Source organism: Stegostoma tigrinum, chromosome 6, assembly GCF_030684315.1.
Source record: "Stegostoma tigrinum isolate sSteTig4 chromosome 6, sSteTig4.hap1, whole genome shotgun sequence".
Taxonomy (NCBI): domain Eukaryota; kingdom Metazoa; phylum Chordata; class Chondrichthyes; order Orectolobiformes; family Stegostomatidae; genus Stegostoma; species Stegostoma tigrinum.
In genome coordinates this window covers 23466353-23487616 of record NC_081359.1, presented here as the reverse complement: position 1 = coordinate 23487616, position 21264 = coordinate 23466353, and the positions used below count along the sequence as shown (strand labels likewise).

At 41.2% G+C, this 21264-nt stretch overlaps 1 protein-coding gene across 5 annotated transcripts in view; it reads left to right on the top strand.

Moving 5' to 3' along the window:
- The window catches only part of LOC125453382 (kelch-like protein 1), a 351831-nt gene that overhangs the window by 285834 nt on the left and 44733 nt on the right, over nucleotides 1-21264 (top strand). For all 5 annotated transcript variants that reach the window (XM_059646484.1, XM_048532887.2, XM_059646486.1 and 2 more), the window contains one exon: nucleotides 5351-5575. In XM_059646484.1, coding sequence (XP_059502467.1) covers nucleotides 5351-5575 — 225 coding nt within the window. The remainder of the gene's footprint in view (nucleotides 1-5350; nucleotides 5576-21264) is intronic.

Sequence of the window (21264 nt, the reverse complement as noted above, 5' to 3'; positions counted from 1 at the left end):
AGGATAAAGGTGTTGAAATCATTTGTTTCTTCTCACATGTTTCTCGGCGGTAAAGTAATTTTTCTTCAGAGGTGACACATAAGCTTTTTAATGAAAAGCCTATCACTTCTAAACCATGCATTGCAACAATTAATAATTGATTAGGCCATTAATTTTCCAGTTGTTCCACCAACCCTTTTTGTAGATAATTTTCAATGATTCTGCCCAGAGACATTATTGCTTATTCCCGGAGCAGGTGGGACTTGAACCTGAAGGTACACCACAAGATCATCCTTTTAATCAACTGGTTTAGACATGCTATGGCACACAAGTTGAATCTTCTGACCAAGAGGCAGGGACATTACCATTGTACCTCAAGACTCCAGCTGGACATTTTTAAACGACATCTTTAGATATGTTACAACACCTCTGGAACGGAGTTGGGGGCACTACCACGATGCCACATAAGCTTGTCTCACTCCCATTATACTAGTTGGGTGGTTAATAAGCCTATTGACTTGAATGACAGTTCTACCTGTGCTATAACACAGCCCGCATTCACAGTCGGGCATCAGCTTACATGAACAAATATGAGCAGGAATGGGGGAACCTCACTCGGAGGTTACCTAGCATGCATCACATGCAGCCTGTAAGGTTGCTTTCCAACCTCCTCATCCTTCTGTGCTGCCTGCCCAGTTCCCTCTTTTCCCTAAAACTCTGGGACTTACTTGGATAGCCATGATTTTCTGGGTGTTTCTTCCAGCAGTTCCACAAACAGCCGCAACTGACCTCAGGTGCTGTTGGGATTGAAGGAGCTGCCAGCCAATCAGATTGCCTGCAGCAGCTCCTGAGGATGGGACTTGGTTCCAAGTAAGGAGGAGTGTTGAAGTCCCAGTGTTAGCCAACTTAACCTGTCTGCAATGCATAATGGTTGTGGGACTGGTTTACAAGGAGTGGGTTGGTTTCCAGCTGACTTTCCTTCTGTGAGGTGTACAAGCAGTTTGCCTCGAGGACTACAAAAATTACCACTGTGATAAACCTGAGTGGGCCACGGGGAATCACTAATCAATCTGCTTGTGGAGCTTGTCAAGTATGAGCTCTCACCCCTCACTTTTGAGGGTCCGCATTGCCTATAAGGGGCTTAGCATGTAAACTTCTTACTAGCTACATGTGTGATTATTGGTGGTGGTTCACAGTTAAAAACAAGAATAAAAAGTTGCAGTGATTTGCTGGTGGGACAGTCATTTGGTTGCGTATGATTGCTCTTCCAGATATAGAAGGAAAAAAAAATGAAGCAAATCCATGGTGGTGTCATGGCTTAGATGTTTAAAGCTGCTGCCAAATAAGCAGGAAATCCTGGGTTCAGATTCCAGTGGTGCCTGTTCTTCACTTTATGAGGACTCTTGTGGCATGATAGTAGTGTGCCAATCTCTTAAGCTTCGGTTCAAGTCCCACGAGAGGACGTAGGTTTGTGGAGAGATTTAAAAAGGACCTGATGGGCAGTGTCTTCACATGGAGGGTGGTTCATACATAGAACGAGCTGTCAGAGGAAGTGGCACAGGCAAATACAATTACAATGTTTAAAAGACAATTGGACAAGTACACGGATAAAAAAGGTTTGGAGGGATATGGGTCAAATGCAGGAAAATGGGATCAATTCAGTTTATGAAACCTGGAGTTGGGCTGAAGGGTGTGTTTCTGTGATAATGGGAACTGCAGATGCTGGAGAATCCAAGATAATAAAGTGTGAAGCTGGATGAACACAGCAGGCCAAGCAGCATCCCAGGAGCACAAAAGCTATCAGTGATAATGGGAACTGCAGATGCTGCAGAATCCAAGATAATAAAGTGTGAAGCTGGATGAACACAGCAAGCCAAGCAGCATCCCAGGAGCACAAAAGCTTTTGTGCTCCTGGGATGCTGCTTGGCCTGCTGTGTTCATCCAGCTTCATACTTTAGGGTCTGTTTCTGTGCTGTTTGCCTCTATAACCTGCTCCAGGTGTGAGTGATAATGTTTCTGAAACAGGTTGATTAGAAAATATCTACAAAGCTGTACCATAGACTGTGGATGGGGTCATAACTGTCAACAGTCTGTCCCTCATCCTCGTTTATGTTTGTGTCTGCTGCCATTTTAAACAGGGAAATATGTTCTATATAAGGAACTTTGGCTTTCCATGGATTCTGGAAGTTATTCTTAAAAAAAACCTAATTGGCTGCACGGGTGATTACTCGTAGTGGTCAATAGTCAAAAAAAAGATTATTCTGGTATGCTGTGATAGGGAAGTTGTTTGATTGTGGTATCATACATGGTTAAAAGCACGAAGAATACTGCAAAAGTATACAACGGTCTCCTCTGTCAGCAGGAATCCTCACACAGGCGACTGTTTCGACAGGCATCTCACCATTGATATCCTCACACTAACTTGATGATGGGAAACTCTGTCCACTAAAAGCTTCAGGACCGTGGGGACTCAGACTCAGAGATGGAAACTGAGGCGGCAGAAGGTCAGTCAGAGGTTGTCACCGAAGACGAGCACCCCACAGTGGCTCATTGATTGTCTTCGCAGAAGAGATGTTCACCTATTTATTATATGCCCCCAACCAGACCCTGAAAGCAACAGGAGTGGAGAATGAGAGGGATCCATCAGACTCAGAGGGAGGGTGAATCATGCTAAACACCCCCACCGGTGAGATCAGTACAACAGTTTAACGCATGAATGAGATATAGGAAACAAAGGATTCAAGTGTATTTCCTCATCTTTACTAAATTTGATGATCTTGGGCTGAGGGTGATTACTGGAGTTGGCCTCAAATCTGAGACCAGTTTTGAATTTTTAGATCTGTTTGATGTTTACCGCATTTAGCATGGTGAGACAAAGCATGATGAAGGATACTCTCAATGTGAGGACAGGACTTCATCTCCACAGGCTGTGGAGAAAAAGCAAGTGATCAGCACTGGGTATTGGTACTCCTTTGAAGATCTGGTACAGACATAATGAGCTAATTGGCCTCCTTCTGCAACAAAAGAAAATATAAGAAGTCTCTGGATTGAGAATTGGTTCTGTTCTTGAGTCCATTCACAAATTGATTTGCACGCGAGTCAGAACACAATGCAGGATAATATTAAATAGCCATTTGTAAGAATAGGAAATAACACCACACAATAATACAATACATCACAGCAACAGGACCTTCAACCCACCCCTTCCTACATTGGATCTTCAAAATTACATCCCAGTATGAGATCACATTCTAAAATATGAGCCTTTGTAATTTGGATGTTCGTGAATCAACGACCCCCTGTACATTGCAAACAATTATTGATAACTGTAGGTCTCAGGCTTATGTTATCATCTACCTTAAAACATTACAAGGTACATTCCTGTGAATATATATTTAATGTTTTTTGAAAGCAACAAAACATATTTTTACTGAGTAAATTCAATTATAATAATAGTTAAATATTAAGCCTTTTGCAGATAACGATCATTGCTGTCTTGCTTTGCGACAGAGGGTGAATTGCAGGGCTTTTTGCTTACATTGCATTTTATTTATCATTGCATTACAGTTGTAATGAAATGTCATTGTAGCAGTCATTTAAGAAAGCATGTTAGATATGGTCTTGTTCAATCAATTCAAAGTGTGTTGTAGAACACATAATGGAAGGGAACATTGAAACTTTTGCAGTTATGCATATTATCAAAATAGTCCATACTGAATATCCTTATTCTAGCATTGCCTGTCCACAAATCATGTGCATATGGGTGCATATTCAATGATAAGTCCTCAGAAGGACATTCTAGGATGATATCTGCAGACTCACACTGAACTTGTTGAAATAGCTGTTCTTGCTAATATCAGTATTCAATAGGTTCAGAACATAAGGAACCAAACTCTGAAATCTTTAAGATAATGTTGAGCTTAATCTGCAAACTAAAAGTGTTATTGTAATGTCTTCAAAATAAAACTAATTACGATGGCAACCTAACAGTGACTAAGAGCAATAGTCTTACTACCTACATTCAACATTTTTATGAATCCTTATTAAGATTCAAAGGACCTTAAAATGAAAACTTTTACTTTGCAGAAGTGGTATTAATTCATATTCATTCCTAGCATGCTGGTACAGAAACAAATGGGTAGACTGTTTTCTTGCTAACTCAGCAACTTGGAACATGTTTTAGGAAGATGTGATGGTATAACGGGAGTGTCACTTCATGAGTAATTCAGAGTTCCCAACTAATCCTTTATGGCCATCTTGTGGCCTAGCATCCCAACGCCTGGGCTGGGAGGTCTGGTTCAAGTCCCACCTGCTCCAGAGGTGCATAATCATATCCCTGAACAGATTGATAAGGAAAATAGGTTAAATGAAAAAAAAACATGCTTTAAACTCACCCAGAGATAAACATTTGTATAATTTAGACCAGTTTGTGTTAAGTTGCTTAACAATTGAAGGGAACTTGGTCACTCCATATACATGCACCAGTGAAAAGAACTCGATCTTCTAGTTTTATACTGTATTGATCAGAGCAGGAGTCAATTATTGTTCCTTTCATTGGACAGCAAAATATCTATATCCCGTATCACTCAGAAAGTTCTCTAAAGGTCTGGCTCGTTCAATTTGCCTTTTTGAAAAAGCTGTAGAGAAATGTTAATTTAGCATATTCACAAAGGATAGCTCAATTAAAAGTTACCGAAATGGGATATTGAGAGTGATTCCAGATATTGGCATGTTATTAATGCTATTGACAGACAGAATAATTTGCAATTATAAACCACATTTAATGTAGTTAAATGTCCTGAGGCATTTCACAGGAGCTTTATCACAGTAAGCTTAACAGTGAGCTGTGTAAAGAAACAATGAATAAGTGATCAAACACTTGCCTAAATAGGTAGATATGAAGGACAGTCTTAAACGTGGAGAGAAAGTTGGTGATACAGAGATACTCTAGAGTGTTGGGCTCAGGAAACTGCAGGCACGGCTGTCAATGCTAGAGCAATGAAAACCAGAGATGTACAAATATGAGCAATGTAACTACTGAAGTAACAAAATTGCAATTTTCAAAGATATACATAATATACTGATGTTCAATCTGTGGCTTCTATTTTACATGATAATGTGGTTGCAGAAGTAAAATTTTGAACCATGACTTTCTTCATTGTAAATATTAATTGAAATAATTAAGGATTAAAGGCTCAGCTGGCAATAATTGTAATTCCAAATATCTGTACATAAAAAGATCTTGATGAGTTTCAAATATGTTGTCCTTACTCTCAGTACTGACATTATTTCAGGTGCATGCGAAACATGTACTCAGGATTCCAATATGCTCAGTGATGTAACAATCTTACCACCCTAATTGTCTTATCAGGTGCCACAACAATAGAAAAATATGACCTGAGAACAAATACTTGGACCCAAGCCGGAGTGATGAATGGCAGGCGGCTGCAATTTGGTTTGGCTGTCATTGATGATAAACTTTATGTGGTTGGAGGCAGAGATGGACTGAAGACTTTAAATACTGTGGAATGTTACAACCCTAAAACAAAGACCTGGACTGTTTTGCCTCCTATGTCGACTCACAGACATGGCCTTGGTAAGAAATGTGCGGGTTTCAGTACATGGGAAAGGCTAGGATTGTTAAATGCTGATTATTCTGAATGGTAATCATTGAAAACCGACCTGTTATAATTTTTAACAACGTGAATTCTCTTCCCCCGCCTCCAAAAAGAATTTACATTGTTAGTTGAAAATTTACAATCATTTGGTTTGATTCTCTCAGTTTCCAAACTTATTGATAAATGGAACATTTTCATATGAAGCCGTTCTTTTTTCCAACCACTCTCAAACGATGGTCGATGTTTTATTTGTAAAATGTTTTATGTATTAATCCTATGTTTTTCTTCATCACAATGCTGACAGAGCAACTGAGGGACTAGTTATTTCACCACTGACAATGCCAAACTAAGACAGACACTTCCTTTAAATAACCCTTCCTTTTATTTAAACAAAGCTGACAGTTGTTTGTTTCAGACAGAAGAAAAAACTGAGGGACTGTTCTGAGGTAAATATGAAAATCCCTGAGGAGCATTATAATTCCTGTGGCAGCTATGGAATAATTTCAGTTCTCATCAATCTTGATTTACAGAGAACAAGAGGCATATAAAATCTAAAGTTTAGCAGCAACCCCCAATATCAGCAATGAATTTCAGGTTTTATTTGACAACAGCCTTGAATAAAAATAAATCCCTGTTTTTGCAATATGAATACATGAGCAGTATAGTATTTGCAATGCAATGAAGGATATGATGTAGTTGAACATGTTTAAAGTTTTAGTTTAATGACTTTAGTTCTCTGATCAAGTTAGTGGAATTTAATGTATTACAAGAGGGAGATGACTGGTATAAAAAGTAGTCATATTCACGAGATTTGCGATTTTTATTGTAGTCTAGAAACAGTTTAAGTTGAATATTTAATCCATTCATAGCAAATGTAATGTATTTCTGCACAGTTTTAAGGAAGACACTAACCAGACTATCATAACTAGACTTACTCGTTAGTAAGTCACCACAGCCAATCAATCAGGATCGTATCCAATGGTGGAGCAGGCTCTAAGGGCCAAATGGACTACTGTGCTCCTGTTTTTGCATTTCTATTATTTTCAGTGTATGAGCTTCATTTTCATATCTGATACTTGGAGGATCCTGTACTAATTCGAGAATAATTGTGTAAATACCTTTTTTTTATTCTTCATTCCTGGGATGTGGGCATTGCTGGCTCGGCCAGCATTCATTGCACATAATGAATTGCCCTTGAAAAGTTGGTGGTGATCTGACTTCTTGAACCACTGCAAGCCATCAGGTGGACCCAAATTGTCACTGGGGAGAGAATTCCAAATTTTGTCTTTTCAGCAACACTGAAGGAAGGGTGATACATTTCCAATTCAGGATGGTATGTGACCTGGAGGAGAATTTGCAGATTGTGGTTCTCCCATATTTCTGAATCCTTTGTCCACTTGGCCATAGTGGGTGTAGGTTTGGAAGTTGCTGTTGAAGGCACTTTAGTGAATTGCTACAGTGAGTCTTGTGGATGGCACACACCACAGCTGAGCATCAGTGGTGAATAGAGGGATTGTTAGTGCATGCGGTGAAAATGAAGCAGGCTGCTTTGTTTTGGATGCTGTCAAGCTACTCAAATGTTGTTGGAGTTACACGGGTCCAAGCAAATGGGGAGTAGTCCATCACATTCCTAACTTCTGCTTTGCAGATGATGAACGGGCTTCGGGGAGTGTGTCTTCAAATGGAATCAAAGAGCAAAGCAAAACTCAAAAAAGTTTAGTTCATTGACTCATTCCAATCTTGTCACTATTTTTACCAAGCACATGTTGAGAGTGAGGAATGGGATGATTCTCGGACTGGTCATGCAAAAATACCATTCTGAAATTCAGAGATAAATTAAAATTTTGCAGAAAATAATTCTGATGAGTAGATTGGTTGGAAAAAGGTTAGAGTCAGGTTTCACTGAATATTTCTATGAATGAATGTTATTTCTGATCAACCTGGTCAGACATGTTGCACATATTTGGAACATTTGTAACTCACTGCAGAATTCCCAGGCTTTGAGCTGCCATGGTAGCTAATGCATTTATATGGTTAATCCAATTCAGTTTCTGGTTAATGAATCCCCAGCATGTTGATAGTATGGGATTCAGTCATGGTGGGGGCCAATAGTGTGCTACCTCACTTCACATTTCATTTGCTTCTGACTGCCCCACACCCCGTCACGAACCCCCACTATACCTCCATACCACCTACCTATCACCAAGTCACTGTGCCTTCCTGTGTCTCCAGTGAATCTTCCTCAAGAAGCAGCAGCTATGGTCCGCTTTGTGATGAGCTGACAATGAGATGAGATCCTGTGTATGCTCCTAGGGTTTTACTCCCAAGCTATGGCTTTCTGGTGGCCTCCCGACTTTCTGAATGGCATTTGATTTGATGGGCCATCCTCAAAACAGACAGTGTGTTTCGCTTTCTGTCTCTCAAGTTGGCTGGTGAGTCTCAAGAGCTTGACAAGGTTCTTCCTCACCAATAATAACAGATTCAATCACTCCTATTGGTGATTTATGGTTTTCTTCTCACAATTTCTCATCCTTCCTGATGGGCTCTCATTGTGCGCAGCGTGAACTGACATGAATTTGACGTCAACGTTCAATGCGTCAAGGCTTGAAACTTTCATGGCATTGTTTGTTTTAGAGAGGATTTCTCTCCACGAACCCTCATGGGTTTTCTCATGCTATCAGCCTAAACTAAAATGTTTGAGTACCTACCACATCCCTTTGGTGCATCTCTCAAACAACATATAGGGAGTGCTGCCTGGTTAATTGTTCACCAGCTCCCTGGTTCTGACACTAGGCTCATGTAGTGGAATGTCATGTGGTGGCAAACACAGGAGACAGATGCTTCAGAGTAAAACAAGTAAACAAGATGAAAACAAGTAAATTGAATATATTTACAGGAAAACTGGAAAGTGAATACCAAACCCGACTGTTAATGACTGAGGCCTGTCTCACATTTAACTTGACCCTAGTTTTGCCTTGCAACCAAGACATGGCACAGTGGGTACAATAGTTACAGTGAGTTGGTTGTTACCTAATGGCTGACATAGAGAGAAAGAGAGATTACTTGCTAACCTGCAGTCCTACTCCACTGCCCTTCCTTAGGGGTGCCCTCCGTTGCTTGCCTCCCCACCCCCAAACCCCACCTTCCCCTAGCCAAGCTGGGTTAGAGGGTGGCAGTGACCTTAGGCTCACCCCGGAGTGGAACGTGATTTTGACTTGCTCTTGTCCGTTGCCTCTTCCCGTAGCCAGAGCTGTGTGGATGGCCATAGGTGCTGACACTGTCAGCCTGGTGGTCTCTGCTGATGTGGTTAGGCACGTTAGACCTGATGGTGAGGACCTTGGGTTTCTTTCCTTTCCTGGTGGTCCTTGTGAGCGGGTTGTTATCTTAGATGGTGTTGGATGTTGCTGGTGATGCCTCGGACGGTGTCTTATGGCTATGGATGCCTTTGGTTGCCTCCAGATATGGCGTGAAGCCTTGTGGTGAGTTGATGGTGTTCGGTGGTTGTAAGGGTTGCTCTTGGTGAGGAGGGTTCGCGGAGTCCTTGACTCGGGAGGCGCCTACGGGGACTTTTCTCTGAGTCGGTAAGTCTGACGGATCTCGTTTCCCTTCCTCGTGGCTCTGGCTCAAGGACTCCTTTGCGTAAGAGGCCTGCTTCTGGTTCAGACTCTCGAACTGCTCTTGCGAACCGCTCACACCGGGCGGGCACTCAGCCCTCCACAGACCACACGCCTAGATGCTGGTGTCACAGCGCACAGTGCTGGGATCTGGCCCCCACCCCAGATATACCCAGCTGCAGCCCCCTTATCTCCTGCCAAATCTAGTATTTAGCTGCTGAGCTATTGTTCCTTCTCTCGGGGCAGAATGAGCTTCCGGATCACTGGAGGAGGTGTGAATGGCTCTTCGATTGAGGTGAATAGTGTCGATGGTTTGGAATGTCCAGTATTTCCCTTGGATGGGTATTCGCTCAGGTTTGAAGAGTAGTGTGGATTTCCTCACATCCATAGGTGAAACTAGTTTACATGTAGCGCAATGGTGTGGAATGTTCAGTATTTCTGTGCCTTAGCACTGGTTGGAAATTGAAAGGCTTTGTACCTTTGTACGCTCCAGAAGGTCTGAAGTTGCTTGTTTCCTGCAATCTGGCTTCCACTGTTTAAGCTAGGGCATGAACGGGGGTCTTCCTTTTTAGGTTTACAAGCTAACACCTATTCCAGACATCTGCCCCTGGGCTTGCATATTACCCAGTCTGTCCCAACCAGCCTTTTTCTGGTTCTGGTTCTGGTTCTGGTTCTGGTTCTTGAGTTCAGAATTTGAGTGAATTTGATCCATGTAACTTACTTACCATAGTTCCCACCATTGCCTATATATCCAGGAATGTCAGCATTCCTGGTGCGATCACTCAAAGCCAGAAAGCCCCCACATAAGTGCTAGCATTTTAGAGCTGCCCTGCTACATGGGCTGTGCGCAGTCTGGTGTATGTGATGACATGTGACAAGGGAAAATGGGCGCCTTTCATTTTGCAGCAAACATCTGGAGGCCCTAGTGGACAGGATGATATAGAGAAGAGCCATCCTCTTCCCCCACGACTGGTAAAGGAGGGCCTGCTACCAGGCACTGCCAGCCTGATTTGAGGCTGCTGCCTGGGTCAGTGACATCTCCTGAGTTCTGAGGAAGGCACATGAGTGCAGAAGGGTTAATGACCTTCTCTGCTCCAACAGGATAGGTGCCACCACTTTCTCTCTGCTACCTCTAACTCGCTTACAGCACTGACCTCCTTGCAAGGCTCATGCATACCACTCACATTATTGCATGCAACAGTTCTCCTCAGTCACATTGTCTACCCTAACACCCTCAGATTACTAAGCAAAGAACAGTACAGCACAGTAACCGGGCCTTTGGCCTACCAAGCCTATGCTGACAAATGACACTTTTCTAAGCTAAAAGCCCCTTGATTCTAAGCAGTCTGTATCCCTGTATTTGTTGTCTATCGATATATCTGTCAAGATGCCTATTAAATGTTGATATTGTATTTGCTCCTACCATCTCCTCTGGTAGCATATTCCACATGCTTACCACTCTGTGTAAAAACTTGCTTCACACATTTCCTTTGAACTTCCGCTTTTACTTTAAACCTATGTCACCTAGTGACTGGCATTTCTATCCTCAAATAAAGACTCTAACTATCCATTCTATCCATGCCTGTCATAATTTTGTAAACCTTTATCTGATTGCCCCTTAATCTCCATTGTTTAGATGAAACCAAACCAACTTTTTTCCAATCTGTCTTCATGCTTAATAGCCTCCAAACCAGGCAAACTAGTATGTTCCCTCTGTCCCCTCTCCAAAGCCTCCATATCGTTTTGGTAATGTGGTGACTGGACTGTGCACAATAATCCGAATGTGGCCTAACTAAAGATCGATACAGCTGCAAGATGACTTGCGAAATTTTAGAATTTATTCCCTGACTGGTGAAGGCACAGAAGTCATATGCCTTCCTGACCGCTTTCCTGAGCCTGCATGCCCTCGTTCACTGGAACACCTCCTATCTTCTAGTCCTGGTTGCAAAAGGCTGACAGGATAGGTCTTGTAATGTATAGCCTCCATCCATTCAACCCTCTCAGCCACCCGGGAATCCAGGGGGTGCTGCTCACTGTTGATGGCAAACCCTACCCACCCTAATGCACTATCTTCTACCTCCTTCCTCTGTTGTGTTGCCTCCTTCATATTGTAATCACCTCTCTATCCTATGATTCTGCCCCAATTCCCCACCATTAAGCTCCCCAACCTCTCACCAGCAGGGCCAGTTCCCTGATAGCCCCTTCTCCACTTGACATTTAGTGGCAGAAATCTCACACTTTGAGCAATTTAGCTGAACATTCCTGAGTGATGTAACCAAAGCCCTGTCTGGTATCAGTGCAGTTTCCCAACTGTTCTGTCTACTCCCCAGGCTGGCTGCACTGGACCTACAGGGCTGATTCTGATCCACTGCCTGCACATAAATGTACAGACTTCATCACTGTGACCTTCAGAACTGATGCCCGACCGTGCTCAATTCCCCAGGCTGATACTGGAGGCTGCACTTGGTTTACTTAGCTATGCCTAGACGATTAATGCCGATTGCATTGTGTCTGATCTCTCTCATGGTGGTAGTGGCTTGTGGTGCCCATCACATTTTGTCCTTGCCCTCCCAGGATTTTAACTTCTCTCACGGAACCTCCAATACCAGTTCACTGTCTGTAGCTGAGCCTTTAAGTTGGACTGTTCCTCAATTTCATTGATGCCTGATGTAATGTGTGACTGCCTGGTGTTGACTGGTGTGCCTGTTTCATGTAACCTTACTACTGTGCTTACCCTTACCAGGTCTGAAGAGTTTCTTCCCTTGCCACACATTTGTCTAAGCAGGCTCTTGATTGTTCATCTCTTTGCACTGCTGACTGTCTGCTCGAATCACTGTTAAAAGTGCAACCGGAAATTTTGTCTGGTTTCAATGGAATTCACTCTGTGCATTTCATACAACCATAGTGTCCCTACAGTGAGGAAACAAGCCATTCAGCCCAACAAGTCCACACTGGACCTTGGAAGACCATCCCACCCAGACCCATTCCCCTAATCTCCCATGTTTAACCCACCTAACCTAAACATGCCTGGGCACCATGGGAAATTTAGCATGGCCAATCCAACTACCCTGCACATCTTTGGACTGTGGGAGGAGACCCACATAGACACGGGGAGAATGTGTAACCTCCACACAGACAGTTGCCCAAGACTGGGATCGAACGTCGGTCCCTGGCACTATGAGGCAGCTATGCTAACCACTGAACCACCGTGCTGTTCAATCCACACCACAAAGTACCATGTTGAATGAGCATGCAATGCCAACAACTGTCAATATGTGCTTGGGTAGGTTTCTGCCACCAATTTCCTTTACTGACGAGGTCTAGAAGACCTACTCTTCCTGAAGCCATAGAGGAAGACTACTAGCTAGTCTAACCAGAAGAGGCTTTTGTCTTAATCAAGTTGTTGGCTATGACAACTTAGAAATCAAATAAAAGTAATGTTACACATAGGAAGGCAGTGCCATCATGATAATACCACTGGACCAGTCATCCAGAGACTCCAGCTGATGCCCTAGGCGCATGGGTTCAAATCCCACCATGGTAGATGGTAAAATTTGAATTCAGTAAAATCAGGAATCAAATGGTGTTCACGTAACTATTGCAGATTTCTGTAAAAATCTGGTGATCTAGTTCACTAATGTACTTCAGGAAATGAAATCTGCCATCCTTACCTGATCTGGCCTACGTGTGACTCCAGACCCAGAGCAATGTGGTTGACTCTTAACTATCCTCTGGACAGTTAGGGAGGAGCAATACATGGCATCCTAACTAGCAAAGGCCACAGCCCATGAACACATTTAAAAATGAGTAAAATTGTAGCTATTATGGCTAAGTATATGAGATGATCAAGGATGATATGGTCTCTGCCCCCTGCAAAATAAGCTATTTGGTCTTTCTCCACCAAAGCCCTTATGATATCACTAGATTGGGTGGACCTCAATGCCATCTTCTGCTTTAACTCTTTCAGCATTATCACCTTAAACAACATCCTCCAGTGGTTATCCCCTTCTCCCATTGAAAATAAAGCAGCTTAAAATTGCAAGTTACAGCAGACTTGCAATAGGTCAGCAGAATTGGCAGGAATCATTCACTGTTGCCATTTTAATGGCCTCCCTGACTGGATTCTGCTGGGCAAGTAAATTAAACACATTCTTATTTTTGTCAAACAGTTAAACTTACTCAGATTTCCTCCTTACGACAATCAATACCTGATGAACAATACTTTCAATTAAATGTGTTCATATCAGTTTTTTTTATCAGAAGTTCACCGAGAAATTCTGCTGCTTTGCTTCCTTCTTATTATGTCTGAAGATATAGATCAGCTAAAATGAATCCCGTAGCGTTAATTTCCTGACATATTGTGACACACAGAAAGGGGAAGTATCTTCACGAATCTATATTGCTCATGGGGATGTACTTATTAGAAATGTGAACTCCACACTTTTAAGACAAATGATTTAAAGTCGCACAACAGAATTTCTAACGAGCAGCGCTAGTGGAAAAAAGAATCTGCCAAAAAAAACTGAACTCTTAACATTGAACAAAATTATAATGCATGTGAAGTAAAATGCTATAATGTGACATTAACTTAACCACAAACACATGTACTTCAAAGGAATTTACTGGTGTAGAAAGGAAAGGTCAGGACACTGGGGGACATTCAGAAATTTACTCAAAGAAGAAACATTTCAAATTTTATGTTTGTTCAAATTGAAATAATTGTACAACCACATTAATAAAGGTCTTCCTGGCTTTTGATGACTTTTTTGACATAACTAATTTACCTCAAAATAGAACTTCTTTAGTTAAAATAAGACACGGTTGTGTGGGATATTATTCATTCTTTCTCACTGAACGCATCTGGAATATGATTGTGAACAGGCCACTGCAGATACTATGGGCTTAATCTTCCAATTTGCAAAGTGTGGCAGTACATGAGTTTTGTGGTGCCTGATCTGTCATGACACCATGTAAGATTTCTCATGGATCATTTGCTTTTCACCTAATTTATTATATGACTGAACAGTTGAGTGTATTTCTCAGGATATTATGTGGTGCTCAGTCACACGTCCTAGCCAGATTTCCATGCCCATACACTTCTGGTGCCATATTTAAAGTCCAACTCCATATACTTCAGTTCCTGCTACAGTCTAGCTCTCACACTGCAGTATCTCAGGGGAAAAGCACACAAGCTCCTTGTTTCTCAGGCAGGGATCCAGAAGTGCTGGTGGATGAGATGATCAAGGGGAGAGCAGTGCTTTTTACCATTGCCTATTAAAATCTACCATGACAAGTGACAAGCCTGGGCGAAATTTGCAGCGTGGTTAGCACAGTGCCTAAGTGAAAGGTGGTGTCCAGCAGTCCCACAGGAAGGTCATTGAACTTGTGTGCTGCACAAGGGTAAATGCCATCATCTTTATTCTCCTGCCTCATGCTCAAGGTCCAGCACTCAGTCTCCCTCTGCCACCACACATGCATCTTACCAAGACTGATTGACTACAGCTCTTAGTTTTGCATGCATAATTGCTGCTCAAGACTGTCATGCTCCTTAACCTTGCAAACCACGAAAATCTCCTGCCCCACTGTGCCTCACTGAGGACACGTTACCACCTCTCCTGATTTTGAATTGCCACCAACTGTTCTTTCATCCTCTTCTATCAGACTCATTGTGTACCTTTGCCTCATTTGTGAAAGAATTTGTTTCTGGCCCCACCAATCCAGCTACCCAGCCTCTCTTCCTGAATTGATGTCTCAACAGCAACATGACTGATCTGCCTGTGGCCTGTGAACCAGCTGCTTTTTACCTGCAGGATTAACTGTGGGCACCCCACTGTAGTGTAATCGAATGAGTCCCTTGACTGACTGTGGCAGTATCCCCTGACTGGCTGGCCTCTTTCCCACTAATGATTCTTCCACTTTGGCTTTCACACATCGCAATTTAACTGAAGCATAAGCAGCACATTTGCCGTATAACCTGCAGACGTCCACGAACTACAGCTTAGATGTTGATGTAGCACAGTGTCATACAATGATCTGTCTATACCATGACTGAAACATTTATTACTTAGAGATATCTACCACCACAAGCTACCAGCCCTCTCCCTCTGTGGTAAAAAGCAATCAAAACCACAAATGCTGGCAATCTGTAACTCGGTGTTTAAACAGTTAGCACTGAGGAAGCAAGCTAAGACTCGTAAGAAGTGTGACATCAGTTCATGTGCAGAAGCATCCTGTATAGTGCATGAGATATGAGATTGTCCCCGCTTGAAAAGCAACCTGGCAGAAGGATGTATTTGTAGGTGTCCATCAGCTTCAGAGAAAGAAGTTGTTGAAAGTTTAAAGTGGTGCAGAAGTTGGCCTGAGAACAGGCATAATCATCTGGTGAAGCTGGTAATTTACTGAAGTTCACCTGCTGAACGAGCAACGCTCTGAAAGCTTGTGATTTCAAATAAACCTGTTGAACATAACCTGGTATCATGGACTTCTGACTTTGAATGGATGAAGAATTGAGGATGGTGTTGACCCTGAAGTGTGCAGGGGACAGTGTTGTGAAAGTGAAGCAATTCGATGACATCTGAGACAAATATTCAGTGAGCTGCAGCCACAAGGTGCCCACCCTGTTTTAACTGTTGGGTTTAGTTGCTCAGTGGAGGAAACAAGGAAATGGAAGTGAGATGTGAATGTGGTAAATCATAGCTGTAAAATATATATGAAGAAAAGCAGACAAATTTTTCTTGGTCTCAAAATGTGAGCCTTTCATTCTCATTTAATTTTGTCACTATTCCTGCTATTATAGGTGCCATACCAGGAAGAAGAAAATTCTGTCAGTTTCATATATTTTCATTCTCAGTGTATCTTTCCATGTTCTATTTTAGCTCAAAAAATGTTTCCATTTCAGTCTACTCTTCTACTTTAAAGTAATGTTCCATCTAGACCCCAACACACTGTTCAATGACTCAATTAATCGCCGCTAAATAATATTCCCAAAAAAATACAGACATCATTTAACAATGCATTTTGTAGAGGTAGGAAATAGATAACAAGCCTCTAATACGTTTTTATATCTCAATCACAGCTTGCTGCTCTCAGAATGTATCTAATTATTTGTTAGAGAAAATAATACTAGAAGATTAAATTTTGCTACTTTAGCTAAATATCTGTAAGCGACCTAAAGGCATACAATCTAATCTGACAATTCAGTTAGAGGTGCAACTTGAGTACTTGATTGAACGCTACAAGGAGAGTGATGAAAGGTAAAAGTGATGGTCTGAGATGAGTCTTCAGGATGTTATCACATAAGACCATAAGACATAGGAGTTGAAGTAAGGCCATTCGGCCCATCAAGTCCACTCCACCATTTAAATCATGGCTGATGGCCATTTCAACACCACTTCCCTGCACTCTCCCCGTAGCCCTTGATTCCTTCTGAGATCAAGAATTTGTCGATCTCTGCCTTGAAGGCATCCAAGGTCCCAGCCTCCACTGCACTCTGCGGCAATGAATTCCACAAGCCCACCACTCTCTGGCTGAAGAAATGTCATCTCATTTCAGTTTTAAATTTACCCCCTCTAATTTTAAGGCTGTGCCCATGGGTCCTAGTCTCCCCGCCTAACAGAAACAACTTCCTAGCGTCCACCCCTTCTAAACCATACGTTATCTTGTAAGTTTCTATTAGATCTCCCCTCAACCAACAGGTAGTGGATTGACAATTATTGTTGACAGTAGTGAGGACAAACAAGGGAATAAGGACAAAGGATGAAGGCTAAGAATACATAATTATAATTAAGAGTCATGCAGAAGTAAAGGGTTATCAAAAGTGCTGGCCTTTATCAGAGGTGTATTTTTACTGATGAGTATTGGGGTTAAAGATTGGCAATGGCACTTAGTCCTGGTCAGAGTTGACTACACAGCAATTGGTAACATACTTGTATCTAAATGTTAGTTCTCAGACCCACGTCCCACTTGTGCTTGAGCACAAAAATCGAGGCTGACATTTGAATGCAGTTATGAGTGAGCATTACATAGTTCAAGGCCTATTTTTCAGATTTTTTAAAACTTCAGTCATGGGGTGTGGACTTTGCTGACTAGGCCAATATATATTGCTCATCCTTAACTACCCTTAAGAAAGTGGTAGTGAGCTGCCTTCTTGAAATGTGGAAATCCTTGAAATGTAGGTGTACACACAGTGTTGTCAGGGAGGAATTTCTAGGATTTTGACCCAGCAACAGTGAAGAAATAGAATTATTATTCCAAGTCAGGATGATATGCTGTCTGGATGGGAATTTGCAGGTGATGGTGTTCCTATACATCTACTGCCTTTGGCCTTCCAGTTGGTGGAGTTGTGTATTTAAAAAGAGCTGTTAGTTCAGCACGGATACGTTACTGCAGTGTATCTTACAGATGGTGCCAATGCATCAGTAGTGGTGAAGGATATTAGTGAAGGGTGAAGGTGGTGGATAGGATACCAGTAAAATGAGCTGCTTTGTCATTGATCATGTCATTAATATAATCCCACTATTTAACAAGGGAACAAAGAGAAAACAACAAATTATTTATACTTGCTTAACATTGATTGTGGAAAAGTACTAGACTCCATTACAAAAGACACAATAGCAAATTACTTGGAAGATTGTAATAACATCAGACAGAGTCAGCATGGATTTATGAAGGGAAGTTTAGTTTTACAAATCTTCTGGAATTCTCTGAGGATGTAACTATTACAGTAGATAAGGAAAAGCCAGTGGATGTGGCTTACTCAGATTTTCACAATACTCAGGTCCCGTGTCGGAGATTAACGTGCAAAACTAAAACACATGGGATTGGAGGTTATGTACTAAAATGGATTGAGAATTGGTTGACAGATGGGAAACAAACAAATAGGAATTTTTTTTAAGCATAGGCAGTTACTAATTGAGTGTTGTAGGAATCAGTGTTTGGACCCCAGGTATTCATAATAAGCAAATCTTTTAATAACTGTCATCTATTGGACTAGGAGTATATTGGTCAATCACCTATTCCCATTGATCAACACGTCCACATAGGCAATGTCAAAACACATGCTAATATAATGCAAGAGGGAAACACATCACTGTTATACTTTATTTACGACATTAGTCATTTAAATAATAATTCGACATTGCCTTAAATAAAACCTACCGGCAGATACCTTCTCACGCACACTGTCAATTGACTATTTGGACATCATGGAGATCACAATGATGCAATAAACTTCTGCTCTTTAAGGTATACAGGTTTTGCTGGCTAATTGAGTGTGCCAAGTTGAAACAAAGTTTGCTGTATATGTTATTGATTTTAGATGAGGAAATTACATATCATGACTTCACGTTTGTAGATGACACAGCACTGAATAGTAGGATATGCTATTGAAGAGGATGCACCGAAGTTTCAGTGTAATTGGACAAGTTAAGTAAGTAGGCAAAAATGCAGTCAATTGAAGTGTGGATCACGGTGAGGTAACAAAATCAGACAGAGGTTATTATCTGAATGATGACAGATCAGGAAAGGGGGAAGTGCAATGAGACCTGAGGTTTCTCATACACCAGTCACTGGAAGTGAGCAGGCAGTGAGGTAGTCAAACGGTCTGTTAGAATACGGAGTGAGAGGATTCGAGTACAGGAGCATGGATGTCTTGCTGCAACTGTACAGGGCAGAGGGTAAGACTGCACCTGGAGACTTGTGTGCAGTTTTTGTCTTCTTCGCTGAGAAAGGATGTTCTGATTATAGAGAGAGTGAAAAGAAGTTTTATAATACTGACTCCTGGGAGCACTGAAGAATGGGGATAGATCAGTTAGGACCATATTCACTAGACTTTTGAAGAATGCAGAAAATCTTCTCGAAACCTTTAACATTCTAACAAGATTAGACAAGGTAGGTGTCAAAAGGATATTCACCATCTAAGGATAAGCAGTAGGCCTTTTAAGACTGAATTAAGGAGGAATTTCTTCACCCAGAGTGTGATGATCCTGTGGAATTCAATGCCACAGAAAACTGTTGAGGCTGAAATATTCAAGACTTTGAAGAATGATGTAGGTATAATTCTTAGGACTAAAGGGATCTAAATATATGAGAAGGAAGTGGAAACAGTGTACAGAATGAATGAACAGCTGTGATCATATTGAATGGTAGAGCAAGCTTGAAGGGCAGAATGGCCTACTCCTGTACCTATTTACTCTGCATCCATGTTATGCTTCAAGGCTGAGATGTTAAACTGAGGTTCCATTTACCTGCATACATGGGTGTATGAGGTCCCATGGAAAAATACAGCAGTAGTTTTCTCTGGTATCCTGACCAATACATATCCTTCAGTCAACAACAAACCATCTAAATTCAAGTCAATTCCAATTTCAGAAAATTAGTTGAGTGCAAATGAGCTGGCATTTTATCTATATTTCCAACAGTGATAACACTTTAAAAGGTATATCATTGGCGGTAGAGGAATTTACAATGTCTGATGGTAATGAAAGATATTAAATAAACTGAAGTCCTTCTTCATTATCACAAATAATAACAATGTGTATTACATTATTTTGGTGCAAATAGCTTTGAGATTTGGACAGTGGAGCTTCAGCAGCAGGGAGTTCTAATGGATTTTAAAGAGCGATGGTTACATAGAAACAGCTTAAAATGATTCATTAAGTATATATTTGTTTTTCTGCTGCTTGCATCTGTTTTGCCTTTGCAAAGCCCTTGGGATATTTATATTGTTAGACGTGCTAATTGTTATTTACTTCTATATTGTCACAAAGATGCTGGGAAATGATTGATTGACATGTACTAGCTATAAGAGCAATGCAATTTCACAATGACCACTTGGAAAGAAAGAGATGATGTTAAAGCAATTATAGCATTCATATACAATGCCAACAGCAATATAAGGCAGCAACATTCTGTATTCTTATATTTAGGATCATCTTAAGACCTCTGCTAATAACTGCAATATCATTATGGTACTTAAGAATAGGACAAATCCCCTAGTTCTATTGTCAGTGTAAAAAAATCTTATCCTGTAAGCTGAAGCATAAAAAGCACTGAAAACATGGTTTTTCATTGGTGAAACATTATTGGGAGACTGAATGGCCTGCTCTTATACTGATGTTCTCTATTATTATCAGTGCTTCTTGTGCTTCAGCTTACAGGATGAGATGTTTTTACACTGACAGTAGAACCAGGGGATTTGTCCTATTTGTAAACGCAATAATGATAGTGCAATTATCAGCAGAGGTCCTACGATGATCTCTCAGTATAGGACTGGAGAACATTGCTGATATGTATTGCTGTTGTCAGCACTGTACAGATAAACTTCATTCATTTGATGAAAACATTTTATTCCAGCCACCAAACCCACTACAGCTGGTTGAGATGCTGCTCCTTAGTCATTGAAAGATTATTGCTCACATACCAGCAATTTATTGCTATCATTCTTCTTTGTTGGCTTTATATTATAGTTGACATTCTTCCCATTCTTCCTCCTCGGTGAGTTCAGAGCAAGACATTGTACTCCATAGTTTCCAACCTGAAGGTGTGACACTTTCCTCCTTTACTGTTTCCTGATCTCCAGGTCTAGAAATATAATTTGAGACCGAACTTTCAAGTGCCGATTTGGCTTTGTTGTTCAGAGACATATTCAGGATTCTAAATTAGTGACAGAAATTCTATTTGGAAGTTAGGTGCCTGAAAACAGCACATAATTGGAAACAGGCAAGAACTTCGAAAATATCAGTGTTAGCCATTCTGAAAATGGAACAGTTTACAGACAACTGTAGTTAGAGGGCATTACAGATTCATTAACATCAGGCAGTAAAAATTAGAGTTTCCACTCATAGCTACCTTGTGCCATGAACAAAAATCAAAGTGATTGACAAATTTGTTTTCTATTTTTAATTGAAATGTAGTGAAAGTTGTACCTGATCATTTGGCTTTCCAGTGTTGTTTGAAATGTGCATATATTCGCTTTTGTGATCTGACCAATGTAGAGTCGTAGAGTTGTACAGCTTGGAAACAGACCCTTTGGGCCAACACATCCATGCTAACAA